This window comes from Dendrobates tinctorius, unplaced genomic scaffold, assembly GCF_039654945.1.
Source record: "Dendrobates tinctorius isolate UK_male_01 unplaced genomic scaffold, ASM3965494v1 ptg000250l, whole genome shotgun sequence".
Lineage (NCBI taxonomy): Eukaryota > Metazoa > Chordata > Amphibia > Anura > Dendrobatidae > Dendrobates > Dendrobates tinctorius.
Window position 1 is genome coordinate 11,637,287 of NW_027361917.1, and position 20,920 is coordinate 11,658,206.

At 46.4% G+C, this 20,920-nt stretch overlaps 1 protein-coding gene across 3 annotated transcripts in view; it reads right to left on the minus strand.

The window, feature by feature from the left end:
• ABHD12 (abhydrolase domain containing 12, lysophospholipase) overlaps nt 1-20,920 on the minus strand; it is a 91,879-nt gene that overhangs the window by 47,996 nt on the left and 22,963 nt on the right. Inside the window, exon 1 of one of the 3 annotated variants that reach the window (XM_073557477.1) lies at nt 5,132-5,570. The exons of 1 other annotated variant lie outside the window; for it this stretch is intronic. In XM_073557477.1, coding sequence (XP_073413578.1) covers nt 5,132-5,295 — 164 coding nt within the window. In that variant the 5' untranslated portion in view covers nt 5,296-5,570. Of the gene's footprint in view, nt 1-5,131; nt 5,582-20,920 lie in introns of those variants that run through there. One more of the 3 variants, XM_073557479.1, reaches the window with a different exon arrangement.

Genomic DNA, 20,920 nt, shown 5'->3' on the forward strand with positions numbered 1-20,920 from the left:
TTATTGGGTTGCTGTACAACATGTACTCTTATTTCTACTTACTATATATACACAATTTAACAATAATTTTATTAAGTATGATATTTTCTAAATAAATAAAAATTATTTAATATTATTATATTAGTCTTTGTTGCACTTATTGTTAGGAGGATATTATTGTAGATCTTGTTCAAGACTTTTTTGTGTATACAATTCGTTTTCTTCTGATTTAAGTCTCCTAAGGAGACTATTGAAGCAGGTAAAAAATGTAAAAAAAAAAAAGTTTTTAAAAATATTACAAAAATTTAAAAAAGTTCAACTCACCCCCCTTTGTCCCATTCATAATAAAAATTTAAAAAAATTAAAAAATACACATTTGGTACTGCTGCGATCAGAAATGCCCGATCTACCAAAATATAAAAAGAATTAATCCGATCGGTAACCAGAAAAAAAAAATTAAAAACACCAGAATTATGTTTTTTGGTTGCCTCAATATTGAAATAAAATACAATAGCATTTAAGAATTGCATTCTGCGGTGAACTCACTGATTTTTTTTTTTTAAAGCTGCTCATTCATCAGTGGTTTTCAGCCTGGACGGTCGCATCTTGACACTGTCCAGATTGAAAAATATTGATCCCCTGACAAGGATTATGGTGTGGGACAGAACATCAGACAGGTGAGGGATATTGTTGTTTTTTATTTTTGTTTTATTACAAGAGACGTTGGCTTCCATGGAATGGGCGTTAGGTGAGTACAACTGTGTTTATTATTTTTAAATAAATAAGGAAGAGTGTGTTTTGTTTTTATTTCAAATAAAAGACTTTATACTTGCTGTGTGTTTACTTGCAATACAAACTGTAAGATTAGTAAGCTGCTAGCAAGCCGTGGGATGATGTCAGCAGGTGACATCAACCCCACAGATATGAACCCCACTTGCCACTGCCACTTTATTATTTATTATGCTTTGCTTATATAGCGCTACCTTATTCCACAGCGTTTTACATACATTGTCATCACTGTCCCCGATGGGGCTCACAATCTAAATTCCCTATCAGCATGTCTTTGGCGTGTGGGAGGAAGCCAGAGGAAACCCACGCAAACACGGGGAGAACATACAAACTCCTTGCAGATGTTGTCCTTGCTGAGATTTGAACCCAGGACTCCAGCGCTGCAAGGCTACAGTGCTAACCACTGACCAACCGTGCTGCCACTGGGTAAAGCGCCTGAATTGGCACATCTAATAGATGAGCTTTTTCTGGGTAGCTGCGGACTGCTATTATTATTTATGTAAGAAAAGGTTACTCTGGGTGTGACGTCTCTGCCAAGTGACATTTAGCAACAGTCAATGAAAATTTCTCTTCTACAAAAGAGAACAAGTATGACAGGTCAGAGCGGAGTAGAAGACTGCTGTGTAAGAGACCTTTATCATCACTCATATTTCTGACAACGCTTACATAACTTCTATGTCCCTTGTGTACATACTGACGATTCCCCGCAGATCACCGCGCAGAACGTGGCACTATTCCCTCATCTGGTTTCTAGCTTCGTGATCACTTGATGCTAAGGATATGTGCCCATGTTGCACAATTGCTGTGGAATTGTCTGCAGCATTTCCACAACTCTCTGCCGTGGTAAAAAATTGAATGTGTCTAAATTAAATGTTCCTGTGCTGAGATAATCTTATAAATGTGCCCCTGCTGTGTACTGTGTAATGGCTGTGTCTGACCGTACAGGGACATGGTCTGATCACACCACAGCTACCGGGGAGGAAGCAAAAGAGAGGATACAGACAGGACAGCAGGGGATCACAGCTGATTCGGTCTGCGATGTAAAACATTTCACTGTTTAAAAACAACTATGATCCCCTGCTGTCCTGTCTGTATCCTCTCTTTTGCTTCCTCCCCTGCCCAGGAGCTGTGGTGTGATCAGACCATGTTCCTGCACGGTCAGACACAGCCATTACACAGCAGGGGCTTATTTATAAGACTATCTCGGCACAGGGACATTTTTTTTTTTTTTAACACATCCAATTGTGGAAATTATTATTATTCCAAGATCTATTAACTGAAAGTTAAAAATATACTGTGTGTGTGTGTGTGTGAAAACCCCTTTAGGGCTCTATCTATATTGGTGGTGTCTGTTCGGAGCATCAGACGCAGATTCTGGCAGTGACTCCAGCACTATCCATTATTACTTTGGTTTTTGCAGTCATATTCATAGCTTTCACCTTTACATATGATAATCGCGCAAAAATCCAAAACCCACAATACACCAATTAAATAACATTGGTTCGAGTGATGTCAGGCTTTCCATGCGCAGCACTGGGACCAAAAATACGGCTGTGTGATCGCAGCCTTACGCATGCTACACGCCTCAATACTCCTTACGATTGTACAAAGGCACATATGGTGACGAGTTTTACACTTTACTGAAGGAGAATACATACAGTGTATTTCAGATGTACAGAACATACAAGGCCTCGATGCAGCCATGGGGTCCAGAGACCACAATACAGAAGTTTGGGATGACTCAGGCCTCTATTAATCCCCCAGCAATGTCAGGATGTGGAGGTTTCTGCAGTTTCAGCTCATTTACTACTAATCACAGAGAGCAGTGTGCAGAGGAGCGAGCAGGGCAGTGTGCAGGAGAGCACAGAGGAGCGTGCAGGGCAGCGCGCAGAACACAGAGGAGCGAGCAGGGCAGCGTGCAGAGGAGAACACAGAAGAGCGTGCAGGGCAGCGCACAGAGGAGAGCACAGAGGAGCGTGCAGGGCAGCGCACAGAGGAGCGTGCAGAGGAGAACACAGAGGAGCGTGCAGGGCAGCGTGCAGAGGAGAACACAGAGGAGCGTGCAGGGCAGCGTGCAGAGGAGAACACAGAGGAGCGTGCAGGGCAGCGCGCAGAGGAGAACACAGAGGAGCGTGCAGGGCAGTGTGCAGAGGAGAACGCAGAGGAGAACACAGAGGAGCGTGCAGGGCAGCGTGCAGAGGAGAACGCAGAGGAGAACACAGAGGAGCGTGCAGGGCAGCGTGCAGAGGAGAACACAGAGGAGCGTGCAGGGCAGCGTGCAGAGGAGAACACAGAGGAGCGTGCAGGGCAGCGTGCAGAGGAGAACACAGAGGAGCGTGCAGGGCAGCGTGCAGAGGAGAACACAGAGAAGCGTGCAGGGCAGCATGCAGAGGAGAACACAGAGGAGCGTGCAGGGCAGCGTGCAGAGGAGAACACAGAGGAGCGTGCAGGGCAGCGTGCAGAGGAGAACACAGAGGAGCGTGCAGGGCAGCGTGCAGAGGAGAACAGAGGAGCGTGCAGAGGAGAACACAGAGGAGCGTGCAGGGCAGCGTGCAGAGGAGAACACAGAGGAGCGTGCAGAGGAGAACACAGAGGAGCGTGCAGGGCAGCGTGCAGAGGAGAACAGAGGAGCGTGCAGGGCAGCGTGCAGAGGAGAACACAGGAGCGTGCAGGGCAGCGTGCAGAGGAGAACACAGAGGAGCGTGTAGGGCAGCGTGCAGAGGAGAACACAGAGGAGCGTGCAGGGCAGCGTGCAGAGGAGAACACAGAGGAGCGTGCAGGGCAGCGTGCAGAGGAGAGCACAGAGGAGCGTGCAGGGCAGCGTGCAGAGGAGAGCACAGAGGAGCGTGCAGGGCAGCGTGCAGAGGAGAGCACAGAGGAGCGTGCAGGGCAGTGTGCAGAGGAGAGCACAGAGGAGCGTGCAGGGCAGTGTGCAGAGGAGAGCACAGAGGAGCGTGCAGAGCAGTGTGCAGAGGAGAGCACAGAGGAGCGTGCAGAGCAGTGTGCAGAGGAGAGCACAGAGGAGCGTGCAGAGCAGTGTGCAGAGGAGAACACAGAGGAGAGCACAGAGGAGCGTGCAGAGCAGTGTGCAGAGGAGAGCACAGAGGAGCGTGCAGGGCAGTGTGCAGAGGAGAACACAGAGGAGCGTGCAGAGGAGAGCACAGAGGAGCGTGCAGAGGAGAGCACAGAGGAGCGTGCAGGGCAGTGTGCAGAGGAGAACACAGAGGAGAGCACAGAGGAGCGTGCAGAGCAGAGCACAGAGGAGCGTGCAGGGCAGTGTGCAGAGGAGAGCACAGAGGAGAGCACAGAGGAGTGTGCAGAGGAGAGCACAGAGGAGCGTGCAGAGGAGTGTGCAGAGGAGAGCACAGAGGAGCGTGCAGAGGAGAGCACAGAGGAGCGTGCAGAGGAGTGTGCAGAGGAGAGCACAGAGGAGCGTGCAGAGGAGCGTGCAGAGGAGTGTGCAGAGGAGAGCACAGAGGAGCGTGCAGAGGAGCGTGCAGAGGAGTGTGCAGAGGAGAGCACAGAGGAGAGCACAGAGGAGAGCACAGAGGAGCGTGCAGAGGAGTGTGCAGAGGAGAGCACAGAGGAGCGTGCAGAGGAGAGCACAGAGGAGCGTGCAGAGGAGAGCACAGAGGAGCGTGCAGAGGAGAGCACAGAGGAGCGTGCAGAGGAGAGCACAGAGGAGCGTGCAGAGGAGAGCACAGAGGAGCGTGCAGAGGAGAGCACAGAGGAGCGTGCAGAGGAGAGCACAGAGGAGCGTGCAGAGGAGAGCACAGAGGAGCGTGCAGAGGAGAGCACAGAGGAGAGCGCAGAGGAGTGTGCAGAGCAGTGTGCAGAGGAGAGCACAGAGGAGCGTGCAGGGCAGTGTGCAGAGGAGAACACAGAGGAGAACACAGAGGAGCGTGCAGGGCAGCGCACTAAATATCGCCATATGGACCCACAAGCACCATACTGAGGATTTGGGGGGTGATATGCAGCCGTTCGTACACGGTGTGACATATGCACAGGTCTGATGCCCATCACCCGCTGTGCCAGTATCTGTAATATACGGCTCTGCAGAAAACCCCAGAAGCAGAATGCATTAATAGTAACGAAAAACTTCACTCCGCAACGTAAACGCAAAGAAAAAAAATGGAAAAAGCGTCAAATTTTGTATTGCTATTCCAAATTTTTCAAAAAGCAAAAACTACTACTACTGAGCCTCACTATAGAGCCGGGCCGTGTACAGGGCTGGGGCACACCTGCGTCATGTCGCTTTTTGTGGGACATGTTCACACACACACGTATAACAAGAGAGAGGGAGACGCTGCCAGCAGTGCCACAGCCGGCGCACACTGACGGTCACCGTGCGGGCCCCCCGTACCTGCTGAGCCTCTTCATGCCCTTGCTGTCGCAGTCCTGCGGATAGTGCCCCTTCGCCGCTTTGCTCCCCGGTATCCGCAGGTTCTTCAGGCGGCACTCCAGGTCCAGTGCGGCGGCACCGACATTGTCACGCTCCCGGGCCGCAGGCTCCGCTCTTTTTCTCATCCCTGGGCAGGCGGGGCTGGCTGTCAGCGGGGCTACGGTGCGCACATCAGGGGAGCAGCGGGCAGTGCACGGGATGTTGTTGTGTGGTCAGCGCCCTCCCTGCCTGCACCGCACAGCGGAGCCGCACACGGGGCCGCCTCCTTCTCTGTGACCCGCCGTCGGCCAATCACACGGACGAGGAGGAGGGAAGGAGGCCGCTTGGTTACCAGGGCCAGAGCCGCCCGTACCGTCACCATGCACACAGCGACGGAGGACGGGCCCGTGTATGCACGCTGGATACCGCCGAGGAAGGGGGATATACTCAGTACACCGCTGGGGGGCGGTTGATATACTCTGTATACCGTCAGGGGGATATAGCCTGTATACCGCCTGGGGAGAGGGGGATATAGCCTGTATACCGCCTGGGGAGAGGGGGATATAGCCTGTATACCGTCAGGGGAGAGGGGGATATAGCCTGTATATCGTCAGGGGGATATAGCCTGTATACCGCCTGGGGAGAGGGGGATATAGCCTGTATACCGTCAGGGGGAAAGGGGGATATAGCCTGTATACCGCCTGGGGAAAGGGGGATATAGCCTGTATACCGTCAGGGGGATATAGCCTGTATACCGTCAGGGGGAAAGGGGGATATAGCCTATATACCGTCAGGGGGATATAGCCTGTATACCGTCAGGGGGAGAGGGGGATATAGCATGTATACCGCCTGGGGAAAGGGGGATATAGCCTGTATACCGTCAGGGGGTGAGGGGGATATAGCCTGTATACCGTCAGGGGGAAAGGGGGATATAGCCTGTATACCGCCTGGGGAGAGGGGGATATAGCCTGTATACCGTCAGGGGGATATAGCCTGTATACCGTCAGGGGAGAGGGGGATATAGCCTGTATACCGTCAGGGGAAAAGGGGGCTATAGCCTGTATACCGCCTGGGGAGAGGGGGCTATAGCCTGTATACCGTCAGGGGGAAAGGGGGATATAGCCTGTATACCGTCGGGGAAAGGGGGATATAGCCTGTATACCGTCAGGGGGAGAGGGCGATATAGCCTGTATACCGTCAGGGGGAGAGGGGGCTATACTCTGTATACCGTCAGGGGGAGAGGGGGATATAGCCTGTATACCGCCTGGGGAAAGGGCGATATACCCTGTATACCGTCAGGGGGAAAGGGGGATATAGCCTGTATACCGTCAGGGGGAGAGGGGGATATAGCCTGTATACCGTCAGGGGGAGAGGGGGCTATACTCTGTATACCGTCGGGGAGAGGGGGATATACTCTGTATACCGTCAGGGGGAGAGGGGGATATAGCCTGTATACCGTCAGTGGGATATAGCCTGTATACCGTCAGGGGGCGAGGGGGATATAGCCTGTATACCGTCAGGGGAGAGGGGGATATAGCCTGTATACCGCCTGGGGAAAGGAGTACACACTGTATACCTCCGGGGAAGGGGGGGGGATACACACTGTAAACTGGAGGGGGGTATACACCCTGTATACCGCCTGAGGAGGGGAGGATATACACAGTATACCACCAAGAGAGGATATACACTGCATACTGCCAGGAGATGGGGGGTGTACACTGTATACTGCCGGGGGAAGGGAGAGATACACACTGTATTCCGCCGGGTACGGGGGAGGGGGTAAATACACACTGTATACCGATGGTGGGGCAGGGGGATAAATGTATACCACCGCGGGAAGGAATATACACTGTATACTGCCAGGGGAGGGGGGATATACACTGTATACTGTGGGGGTAGGTAGATATACACTGTATTCCACCGGGGAGACTATACACTATACCGCCAGGAGAGATGGGTGGCTACACCACCGGAGGAGGGGGGATATACACTGTATACTGCGCGGGGGGGTCGTGTTTGTGTGATATACATTGTTTACCGCCGGGGGAGGGGATATACACTGTATACCACTGAGGGAATTGGGGGTATACACTGTATACTGCCGAGGGAAGGGGGGATATACACTATACTGACAAAGGAAGAGGAGCTATACACTGTATACCGTCGGGGGAGGGGATATACACTGTGTACTGCCAGGGGAGGGGGAATATACACTGTATACCGCCGGGGGGGATATACACTGCATACTGCTGGGGGAAGAAAAATACACTACATACCACCAGGGGAAGGGGGGATGTACATTGTATACCGCCGGGGGAGGGGGTAAATACACACTGTATATCTCCGGGTGAGGGGGGATATACACTGTATACCGCCAGTGAGGGAGGACATACACTGTATACTGCCGTGGAGGGGGGGATATACACGGTATACCTCCGTGGAGGGGGGGATATACACTATACAACCGGGGAGTGCGGATATACACTGTATACCGCTGGGGGAGGGGGATATACAGTTGTGCTCAAAAGTTTACATACCCCGGCAGAATTTACTTTCTTGGCTTTTTTTCAGAGAATATGAATGATAACACCAAATCTTTTTCTCCACTCATGGTTAGTGGTTGGGTGAAGCCATTTATTGTCAAACTACTGTGTTTTCTCTTTTTAAATCATAATGACAACCCATAACATCCAAATGACCCTGATCAAAAGTTCACATACCCTGGTGATTTTGGCCTGATAACATGCACAGAAATTGACACAAATGGGTTTGAATGGCTTCTAAAGGTAACATCCTCACCTGTGACCTGTTTGCTTGTAATCAGTGTGTGTGCATAAAAGCTGAGTGAGTTTTTGGGATTCTGACAGACTCTTGCGTCTTTCATCCAGCCACTGGTGTTTCTGGGGAAAGCAAAAGAATCGTCAACGGTTTTACGGAAAAGGTAGTTGAACTGTATAAAACAGGAAAACAGGAAAGGAATACAAAAATATATCCAAGGAATTGATGTCAGTCATCAGCGTTCAAACTGTGATTAACAAATGGAAAATCAGGGGCTCTGTAAAAAGAAAACCACGGTCAGCTAAACCAACAGAAACTTTGTCCACAACTGCCAGGAAAATTGTTCGGGTTGCAAAGAAAAAAACCATAAATAACATCAGCTGAAATACTGGACTCTCTGAAAACTAGTGGTGTGGCTGTTTCAAGATGCACAATAAGGTGGCACTTGAAGAAAAATGGGCTGCATGGTAAAGTCGCTAGAAGAAAGCCATTACTGCGCAAATGTCACAACGTATCTCCCCTACAGTATGCAAAACAGTACAGAGGCAAGCCTCAAAACTTTTGGAACAAGGTAGTTTGGAGTGATGAGACCAAAATTGAACTTCTTGCCAACAACCATAAACGTTACATTTGGAGAGAGATCAACAAGGCCTATGATAAAAGGAACACCATTCCTACTGTAAAGCATGGAGGTGGATCACTGATGTTTTGGGATATGTGAGGTACAAAGGCACAGGAAATGGTCAAAGTTGAAGGAAAGATGAATGCAGCATGTTATCAGCAAATACTGAAGGCAAATCTGCAATCATCAGCCCAGAATCTGCGCATGGGACGTACTTGAACGTTTCAACATGACATGACCTGTCATTGGCTACAGCAGAACAAAGTGAAGGTTCTGGAGTGGCCATCTCAGTCTCCCGACCTCAATATCATTGAGCCACTCTGGGGAGCTCTCAGGCGCGCGCAGTTCATGCTAGACAGCCAAGGAATTTACAGGAACTGGAGGCTTTTTCCTAAGAAGAGTGGGCAGCTTTACCATCTGAGAAAATAAAGAACCTTATCCACAACTACCACAAAAGACTTCAAGCTGTCATTGATGTTAGAGGGGGCAATAACACGTTATTAAGAAATGGGGTATGTGAAATTTTGATCAGGGTCATTTGGATATTTTGGGTTGTCATTATGATTTAAAAAGAGAAAACACAGTAGACTGACAAATGGCTTCACCCAACCAATAACCATGAATGGAGAAAAAGTTTTGGTGTTAACATTCATATTCTCTGAAAAAAAGGCCAAGAAAGGAAAAATTCTGCCGGGGTATGTAAACTTTTTAGCACAACTGTACACTGTACACTCACTGGCCACTTTATTAGGTACACCATGCTAGTAACGGGTTGGACCCCCTTTTGCCTTCAGAACTGCCTCAATTCTTCGTGGCAGAGATTCAACAAGGTGCTGGAAGCATTCCTCAGAGATTTTGGACCATATTGACATGATGGCATCACACAGTTGGCGCAGATTTGTCGGCTGCACATCCCTGATGCGAATCTCCCGTTCCACCACATCCCAAATATGCTCTATTGGATTGAGATCTGGTGACTGAGGAGGCCATTTGAGTACAGTGAACTCATTGTCATGTTCAAGAAACCAATCTGAGATGATTCGAGCTTTATGACATGGCGCATTATCCTGCTGAAAGTAGCCATCAGATGCCTGTTCTTAGCTGAGAGGAGTGGTACCCAGTGTGGTCTTCTGCTGCTGTAGCCCATCTGCCTCAAAGTTCGATGCACTGTGCGTTCAGAGATGCTCTTCTGCCTACCTTGGTTGTAACGGGTGGCAATTTGAGTCACTGTTGCCTTTCTATCAGCTCGAACCAGTATGCCCATTCTCCTCTGACCTCTGGCATCAACAAGGCATTTCCGGCCACAGAACTGCCGCTCACTGGATTTTTTTTCTTTTTCGGACCATTCTCTGTAAACCCTAGAGATGGTTGTGCGTGAAAATCCCAGTAGATCAGCAGTTTCTGAAATACTCAGACCAGCCCTTCTGGCACCAACAATCATGCCACGTTCAAAGGCACTCAAATCACCTTTCTTCCCCATACTGATGCTCGGTTTGAACTGCAGGAGATTGTCTTGACCATGTCTACATGCCTAAATGCACTGAGTTGCCGCCATGTGATTGGCTGATTAGAAATTAAGTCTTAACACACAGTTGGACAGGTGTACCTAATAAAGTGGCCAGTGAGTGTATATTGCCAGGGGAAGGGGGTGGATATACACTGTATACCGCCGGGGGTTATAAACTATACCACAAGGGTACTGTCTGCAATAATCAGACACTAATTGGGCAGCTGCTCAGAAAGGGTGAGAGCAGAGCCCAATGTTGCAACAATATGATGGTGATCAAGTACAAGAGGGATGTCCTTTTCTTGACCATCATACATGGTGATGGCAGCACCTTCAGCACTGTACGAGGTACCTCTACACTGGTTCACAAACCACACTGTGTACTGGGATGCAACAAGAACATGGGGAGATTTTGATCTTTCTGAACAAGTCCTTCAGTCTTACAGTGCCAGGAGAAAAGCCATGGTGTGGTACAAGAAGCTGGCAGTGCACAATCGTACAGATGGCAATGCACAACACTTTTGAGCTATCACAATGTGCAGGCCAGACCGGTATGTAGTACCTTCATTTCCAGGAGGTAGTGATCAAGGCCCTAATCTTTGGAGCCCCAGTACTTCCGGAACACTACACAACTCACATAAGCCAACCTGATGCACTGTACACAGCTTACGTATGCCACTACATTATAAAATTCACATACCAGGAAACAATAGATCAATTTCAAAATGGGGTTATTTGTGGGGCATTGCCACTGTTTAGGAAAAACAGAGGCTCTCCAAACGCGACATGATGCCCGCAGACCATTCCAACAAAGTCTGTATTCCAAAATGTCACTTCTTCCCTTCCAAGCCCTGCCGTGCTCCCAAACAGTGGTTTTCCTCCACATATGGGGTATCAGCGTACTCAGGAGAAATTGCACAACAAAGTTTGGTGTCCATTTTCTCCTGTTAACCTTGTGAAAATAAAAAAAAAAAAAAAAAAGGCTAAAATATCAATTCTGTGGTAAAAAATGTCACATTACAGAAATTCCTTGAAGGGTCTTGTTTCCAAAATGATGTCACTTGTGGGGGATTTCCACAGTTTAGGCACATCGGGCTCTCCAAATGCGACATGGTGTCCGCTCTCAATTCTAGACAATTTTGCGTTCAAAAAGTCAAACAGTGCTCCTTCCTTTCCGAGCCCTGCCGTGCATCCAAACGGTGGTTTTCCACCACATATGGGGTATCGGTGCATTCAGGAGAAATTGCACAATTATATTTTGGGTTCCTTTTTTTCCTGTTACCCTGTATTTTATTTATTTTCCCAGCTTTATTTTATAAACTTCTGTGATGCATCTGGGGGTTCAAGGTGCTCACTACACATCTAGATAAGTTCCTTGACGGGTGTAGTTTACATACTGGGGTCACTTGTGGGGGCTTTCCACTGTTCAGGCACATCAGGGGCTCTCCATATGCGACATGCATCCGCTCTCGATTCCAGCCAATTTTGCATTCAAAAAGTCAAACTTCCCCGAGCCCTGCTGTGCCCAAACAGTGGATTTCCCCCCACATATGGGGTATCTACACACTCAGGAGAAAGTGAACAATAAATTTTGTGGTCCATCTTCTCCGGTTACCCTTGTGAAAATAAAAACAATATTGGCTCCAATGTAAAATTTTAGTGAAAAAAAGTTAAATGTTAATTTTTTCCTTCCGCATTACTTCAGTTTTTGTGAAGCACCTGAAGGGTAAAACTTCTTGAATGTGGTTTTGAACACTTTTTTTAGTGGTGCAGTTTTTAGAGTGGTGCAGTTTTTAGAATGGTGTCACTTTTGGGTATTTTCTGTCATATAGGCCCCTCAAAGTCACAAACGTGATATGGTCCCTAAAAAAAATGGTTTTGCAAATTCTGTTGAAAAAAAAAATGAGAATTTGCTGGTCAACTTTTAAACCTTATAACTTCCTAACAAAAAAAAAATTATATTCCAAAAATTGTGATAATGTAAAGTAGACACATGGGACATGATATTTATTAAGTATTTTTATGACATAACTCTCTGATTTGAGGGCATAAAAAATTAGAAATTAGGCCTGGTCCTGAAGGTGAAATGCAAAGGAAATGAATAAATATTAAGGTCTATATAGGTAGATTGATTCACTTGTCTGAATCCAGCAGTAGAAACGGAACACTGTCTCTTTTAAGAACGTCCTTGGTTTATTAAGTACAGCATAAGTCAAGTTGCAAAAAGTAAACACAGGCCTTTGGGCAAAACAAAACACAGTCTTTCTCCTAGCAGGGATCAGCCTGCTCTGGGCTAGAAAGGTCCACAGTTCATGTTTTAGCATAAACACAAAACTCTTCTCTAAAAGGTTCCTCTCCAGACATTGAACAACTACTGCCTCTGGAGGCCAGCTATTCAAGCCCCAGACCTCATCCTGGGGTGGAGATAGAGTGGGTGGGAGGTTGTCCACCTTATGGTCGTCCACTAAAAACCCAGCCCTTTAATTAAATTGGCTGCTAACTCCTTGCAACATTGTGTGCTGATGGAAAAACATCTGGGTTTTTAGATCACTGAAGCAATTAGCCTCAGCGAAACATATCTCCCCTCCAGAACCTTGCCAGTGACTTGACTTTGTCACTATATATATATATATCTGCTTCAACTGTTTTTTTTTCTACGTAAGGACTGGTATGTACCGGTTGTGGCTCTGGACCCTACATCTAACTATGCTGCTCTTTAACTTTTTTCTGTTATATACACACACACACACACACAAACATACATACACACAAGCTACCGTTCAAAAATTTAGGGTCACTTAGAAATTTCCTTATTCTTGAAAGAAAAGCACAGGTTTTTCCAATGAAGCTAACATTACATGATTCAGAAATACACTATCCATTGTTAATGTGGTAAATGACTATTCTAGCTGCAAACGTCTGTTTTGTAATGCAATATCTTCATAGGTGTATAGAGGCCCATTTCCAACAACCATAACTCCAGTGTTCTTATGGTACTTTGTGTTTGCTAACTGTGTAAGAAGGCTAATGGATGATTAGAATACCCTTGAAAACCCTTGTGCAAGTATGTTAGCACAGCTGAAAACAGTTTGGCTGATTAGAGAAGCTATAAACCTGACCTTCCTTTGAGCTAGTTGAGAATCTGGAGCATTACATTTGTTGGTTCCAATAAACTCTCAAAATGGCCAGAAAAAAAGAACTTTCATGTGAAACTCGACAGTCTACAGTATTCTTGTTCTTAGAAATGAATGCTATTTCATGCGAGAAATTGCCAAGAGACTGAAGATTTCCTACAACGGTGTGTACTACTCCCTTCAGAGGAGAACACAAACAGGCTCTAACCAGAGGAGAAAGAGAAGTGGGAGGCCCTGTTGCATAACTGAGCAACAAGAAAAGTTTTACATTAGGGTCTGCAGTTTGAGAAATCGACACCTCACAGGTCCTCAACTTGCAGCTTCATTAACCCCTTCATGACAGCCAATACGTATATTTACAGACCTGAGATATAAGGGAATATCATCCCCATACAGGTGACAGTCCAGGAGCTGTGGGCTGTCCACTATATCTGACATCTTGCTGTATCACAAATGATCGGTGTTGGCACCATCCATATCTGTTTAACCCCTTAGTTGCTGCTGTCAAAAGTGACTACATCAAATAAATGGTTAATAGATTGTGGGGGCTTGCACTTTAATCTAATTGACACACTGAGATCATGATTGTGTTGTACTGATGTTTGCCATAGCAGTTCATAGCCAAATAGCAGCCTGAGAGTCTCCCGTCTATAGCGGTCAGTTCAGAAGTTAGTGACATTTAGGTGGTAAACAAACACTTTTTCATTCCGGCTATACCACTTTGCATTAATACCTGAAAATCACCTGAAGGCTTAATAAACTACCTGACAGCAGTTTTCAATATGTCAGGGGGTGCAGTTTTTAAAATGGTATCATGTTTGGGGTTTTCCAATACATAGCACCCCCAAAGACACTTCAAACTTGGATAGGTCCCTCAAAAGAATAAATTGTAAATTTCCTTGAAAAAATGAAAAATTGCTGCTACATTTTTAAACCTCCTAAAAGGCTAACAAAATAAATTAGCGTTTTAAAAATAGTGCTGATGTAAAGCAGGCATGAGGGAAATGTTATTTATTAATGTGTTTCTGTGGTATGACCATCTGGATTAAAGGGATAATCATTCGAAGTTTGAAAATTGCAATATTTTTTACATTTTTGTCAAGTTTCTGAAATTTTTTATAAATAAACAAAATATATCAATCTAAATTTACCACTATCATAAATTATAATGTGACACGAAAAAAACCATTCTCAAAATCACTGGAATGTGTTGAAGCGTTCCAGACTTATTACCACATAAAGTGACATTGGTCAGAATTTAAAAAATTGGCCCGGTCACAAAGGGGTTAAATAGTACACGCAAAATGCAAGTGTCAACGTCTACAGTGAAGAGGCGACTCCGGGATGCTGGCCTCCAGGGCAGAGTGGCAGAGAAACAGCCATATCTGAGACTGGCTAATAAAAGGAAAAGATTAATATGGGCAAAAGAACACAGACACTGGACAGAGGAAGATTGGTAAAAAGTGTTATGGACAGACAAATCCAAGTTTGAGGTGTTTGGATCACACATAAGAACATTTGTGAAATGCAGAACAACTGAAAAGTTGCTGGAAGAGTTCCTGACGCTATCTGTCAAGCATGGTGGAGGTAATGTGATGGTCTGGGGTTACTTTAGTGCTGGTAAAGTGGGAGATTTGTACAAGGTAAAAGGGATTTGAATAAGGAAGGCTATCACTCCATTGTGCAATGCCATGCCATACCCTGTGGACAGCGCTTGATTGGAGCCAATTTCATCCTACAACAGGACAATGACCCAAAGCAAACCTCCAAATTATGCAAGAACTATTTAGGGAAGAAGCAGGCAGCTGGTATTCTATCTGTAATGGAGTGGCCAGCACAGTCACCAGATCTCAACTCCATTGAGCTGTTGTGGAAGCAGCTTGGCCATATGTGTACACAAAAAGTGCCCATCAAGCCAAACCAACTTGTGGGAGGGGCTTCTGGAAGCATGGGGTGAAATTTCTCCAGATTACCTCAGCAAATTAACTGCTAGAATGCCAATGGTCTTCAATGCTGTAATTGCTGCAAAGGGAGCATTCTTTGACGAAAGCAAAGCTTGAAGGATAAAATTATTTCAAATAAAAATCTTTTTTTCGAACCTTGTCAATGTCTGGACTAGATTCTAAATTCATTTGATTAATAAAAGTATGAGTTTTCATGGAAAACACAAAATTGTCTGGGTGACCCCAAACTTTTGAACGGTGGTGTATATATTTCCTTCTCACCCCCCAATGTGGGTGGTCTTTTTTTGTCCTTTCTCATTCTCGGCTCCTGTACCAGAGGCCTGGGAGTTTGAGGGTCCTGCGCAGGATCTTAGTTGTTCCCAGTATTGCGCTTTTCTGGACAGAGTTCAGATGTTGCTCCTGGGATCTGTTGTAGCTATTTTTCCAACTTAGGGGTCACTGATCCAAGTGCTCCTATCACCACTGGAATCACTGTTGCCTTCACCTTCCACATCTTCTCCAGTTCTCCTTTGAGGCCCTGGTATTTCTCCAGCTTCTCATATTCCTTCTTTCTGATGTTGCTGGCACTTGGCACTGCCACATCTATTATCATTGCTGTCTTCTGATCCTTGTCTACTATGACAATGTCTGGTTGGTTAGCCAACACCTGCTTATCTGTCTGGATCTTGAAGTCCCACAGGATTTTAGCCCTTTCACTCTCCACCACTTACACTTGGGTCTCCCACCTGGACTTAGGAGGTCTTAGCCCATATGGTGTGCAGATGTTCCTGTATACAATTCCCGCTACTTGGTTGTGGCATTCGGTATACGCTGTTCCTGCTTGCATTTTGCATCCTGCCACTATGTGTTGGGCTGTTTCTGAGGTTTCCGTGCATAGTCTGCACCTTGGGTCTTGTCTTGTGAGTGGTATATTTCTGCTTTTATGGATCAGGTACTTAGTGCTTGCTCTTGTGCCGCTATGATTAGTGCTTCTAATCACTATAATATAAGGGGGAGGAGAAAGCCTTGCACTAGTGGCCAGTGTAAGAACTAGAAATTTATTTTTTAAGCGGATAGTATAAAAACGTTTTGTAAAGGCGTCTGACACATGCCTTTAATTGTCTGTATTACATATACTTCTTTCCACTTTATTACTGACTGAAGACCCCGGCGCTGCCCAGGCATAGTAACTAACTGTGGTTAGTTATAACAAATTATAATGATTATATATATAAAGCTGAGTGTACAGCCCCACCCACTCCGCATAGCCACATTCACTATAATATCCCACATCATCCTGTCAGCCAGAGCCACAGGACTACTACCTCTAATATCCCACCTCGTCCCGTCAGCCAGAGCCACCAGACTACTACCCATAATATCCCACATCAGCCAGAGCCACCGGACTACTACCCCCAATATCCCACATCATCCCATCAGCCATAGCCACCGGAATACTACCATTAATATACCATATCATCCCGTCAGAGCCACCGGACTACTACCCCTAATATCCCACATCATCCTGTCAGAGCCACCGGTCTACTACCCCTAATATCCCACATCATCCCGCCAGAGCCACCGGACTACTACCCCCAATATCCCACATCATACCATCAGCCAGAGCCACCGGAATACTACCATTAATATACCATATCATCCCGTCAGAGCCACCGGACTACTACCCCTAATATCCCATATCATGCTGTCAGAGCCACCGGTCTACTACCCCTAATATCTCATATCATCCCGTCAACCAGAGCCACCGGACTACTACCCCTACCCCCAATATCCCACATCATCCCGCCAGAGCCACCGGACTACTACCCCCAATATCCCACATCATCCCATCCGCCAGAGCCACCGGACTACTACCCCTAATATCCCATATCATCCTGTCAGAACCACCGGTCTACTACCCCTATTATCCCATATCATCCCGTCAACCAGAGCCACCATACTACTACCCCTATTATCCCACATCATCCCGTCAGTCAGAGCCACCGGACTACTACCCCTAATATCCTACATCAGCCAGAGCCACCGGACAACTACCCCTATTATCCCACATCATCCCGTCGGCCAGAGCCACCGGACTACTACCCCTAATATCCCACATCCTGCCGGCCAGAGCCACTGGTCTACTACCCCTAATATCCCACATCATCCCGTCAGAGCCACCGGACTACTACCCCTAATATCCCTCATCATCCCGTCAGAGCCATAGGACTACTACCCCTAATATCCCTCATCATCCCGTCAGAGCCAACATTGTCAGGTGGGCACTGTTAAGGCCCAGTCACACATAGCGAGATCGCTAGCGAGATCGCTGCTGAGTCACAAGTTTTGTGACACAACAGCAATCTCACCAGCGAGATCGCTATGTGTAACAGTGATCAGCGACCGACCCCTCTGCCGGTATCGCTGATCGCTGCAAGAAACCTCTGGACATTTTTTTCGTCGCTGATCTCCCACTGGCCAGCACGCATTGCTGCGTGTGACAGGCGGGAGACCAGCGATCAGCTGTAAAATAATTTAAAAAAATATTGTTATTCTCACCTTCCGGGGTCCCGCGCAGCATTCCGCCTCTCTCCACGCTCCGGTCCCAGTAATCCTTTGCAAGAATGACCGCGAGACTTCGCGATCCCGCGAGAACGGATGTCATCGCAGTAATTCTCGCAAAGGATTACTGGGACCGGAGCGTGGAGAGAGGCGGGAATGCTGCGCGGGACGCCGGAAGGTGAGAATAACAATATTTTTTATTTTAATTCTATTTTTTACATGGATCCATGGCATCCGCGCTAACGAACACAGTGATGCCGCGCACGTGGCGTCGCTGTGCTAATCGCTGGTGAAGCTGTCTGTTTGACAGCTCACCAGCGATCACATAGCGACTTACCAGCGATCCTGACACGTTGATATCGTTGTCGGGATCGCTGGTAAGTCGCTATGTGTGACTCCAGCTTTACACCGATTAAAATGATACCTGGGTGGGAGAAATCCATTTTGTGTTTCTTTTTTTAGTCTGTGTTTGAATTTCTAAGTTAATGAGGATGATTCATGCCAGACAAAGAGAAGTTCCTGATTCTGGGCTCCCCCTGCAGTCTGTGTCAGAGGGTGGTCTGTGGTCTGTGTCGGCACGGTAATAAATTGTGTTATTTCCAGCTTTACAGAAGGACAATAACACCATATACAGTGGGGAAAAAAAGTATTTAGTCAGTCAGCAATAGTGCAAGTTCCACCACTTAAAAAGATGAGAGGCGTCTGTAATTTACATCATAGGTAGACCTCAACTATGGGAGACAAACTGAGGAAAAAAAAATCCAGAAAATCACATTGTCTGTTTTTTTTTTCATTTTATTTGCATATTATGGTGGAAAATAAGTATTTGGTCAGAAACAAAATTTCATCTCAATACTTTGTGATATATCCTTTGTTGGCAATGACAGAGGTCAAACGTTTTCTGTAAGTCTTCACAAGGTTGCCACACACTGTTGTTGGTATGTTGGCCCATTCCTCCATGCAGATCTCCTCTAGAGCAGTGATGTTTTTGGCTTTTCGCTTGGCAACACGGACTTTCAACTCCCTCCAAAGGTTTTCTATAGGGTTGAGATCTGGAGACTGGCTAGGCCACTCCAGGACCTTGAAATGCTTCTTACGAAGCCACTCCTTCGTTGCCCTGGCGGTGTGCTTTGGATCATTGTCATGTTGAAAGACCCAGCCACGTTTCATCTTCAATGCCCTTGCTGATGGAAGGAGGTTTGCACTCAAAATCTCACGATACATGGCCCCATTCATTCTTTCATGTACCCGGATCAGTCGTCCTGGCCCCTTTGCAGAGAAACAGCCCCAAAGCATGATGTTTCCACCACCATGCTTTACAGTAGGTATGGTGTTTGATGGATGCAACTCAGTATTCTTTTTCCTCCAAACACGACAAGTTGTGTTTCTACCAAACAGTTCCAGTTTGGTTTCATCAGACCATAGAACATTCTCCCAAAACTCCTCTGGATCATCCAAATGCTCTCTAGCAAACTTCAGACGGGCCCGGACATGTACAGGCTTAAGCAGTGGGACACGTCTGGCACTGCAGGATCTGGCGTAGTGTGTTACTTATGGTAGGCCTTGTTACATTGGTCCCAGCTCTCTGCAGTTCATTCACTAGGTCCCCCCGCGTGGTTCTGGGATTTTTGCTCACCGTTCTTGTGATCATTCTGACCCCATGGGGTGGGATTTTGCGTGGAGCACCAGATCGAGGGAGATTATCAGTGGTCTTGTATGTCTTCCATTTTCTAATTATTGCTCCCACAGTTGATTTCTTCACTCCAAGCTGGTTGGCTATTGCAGATTCAGTCTTCCCAGCCTGGTGCAGGGCTACAATTTTGTTTCTGGTGTCCTTTGACAGCTCTTTGGTCTTCACCATAGTGGAGTTTGGAGTCAGACTGTTTGAGGGTGTGCACAGGTGTCTTTTTATACTGATAACAAGTTTAAACAGGTGCCATTACTACAGGTAATGAGTGGAGGAAAGAGGAGACTCTTAAAGACGAAGTTACAGGTCTGTGAGAGACAGAAATCTTGATTGCTTGTTTCTGACCAAATACTTATTTTCCACCATAATATGCAAATAAAATGAAAAAAAAACAGACAATGCGATTTTCTGGATTTTTTTTTCTCAGTTTGTCTCCCATAGTTGAGGTCTACCTGTGATGTAAATTACAGACGCCTCTCATCTTTTTAAGTGGTGGAACTTGCACTATTGCTGACTGACTAAATACTTTTTTTCTCCACTGTAAATGATAAGAATAATAGGCCTCAGTTACCACAACTGTTGCTCACAGGAACAATCACAGCTCAGCTTTCATCTTTTAAACAGCTGTGGTGAAATGAAAAATGCTCAGTTATTGGTTGCTATGGGCAACACAGGCAGTGTAATCTGTTGTGGTCAAGAAGATTTGATATTATATAATATATATTATTAGATTAGATATTATATATATGTATACATTAGATATTTATTATACGGGGCTTTGCGTGTGAAGTGAGTGTGGCTATGTGGAGTGGGCGGGGCTTGATACACACATATACACTCATTTTTATATACCGTATATAGATGCTTGCTTAGGTTACAGTCACACTTGCATTTGGACAATCTATTTGTGAATTAGTTTTTTTCCTGTACAAAGCGAATAAATTCCTTCACATGCATGGCCATACTTATACAGCGGACATAGGGTGCTCAGGAGCAGAGCCTTCCCTGTTGTGAACTCTCTTAATCTGACTTTTGAGGCAAGGATCCCTCTGGTGGATACTGCTGGTAGTGGAGCTGGTCAACATGATGTTAACCCAACAGCTGCAGAAGATAATTGGAGGAGTGGGGGTAGTGACTGGGACTACATAAGCGAGCAGTCTTCTCTCAGTGGCTGCCGGTGATACGCCTTTCTTTGCTTATTGAGGATTTGTCTGATCCTGCATTTTTCAGCTAAGTGTCATTTGCTAAACCCTTTGCATCTAATTTTGCCTTGCTGTCAGGGGTCAGCTTGCTCCCCCAGGGGCTGCTGGCTCCTGCCCTGTATTTTTGTATCTTGTGTTTGTTTGCTCAGTCCCCTCCTGTATTAGCCTGTTGCTAGCCACCTGTTCACACCTGAGTGCTGATATAGTGGGGGCGAGGTCCAGAGATTATTATAAATTAAAAGAGGAGGTACCAGTATGAGACATATAGATCAGGAGAGCAGATGGTCAGGCATTCCATGTCTCACACACTGGTACCTCCTCTTTTCATTTATAATA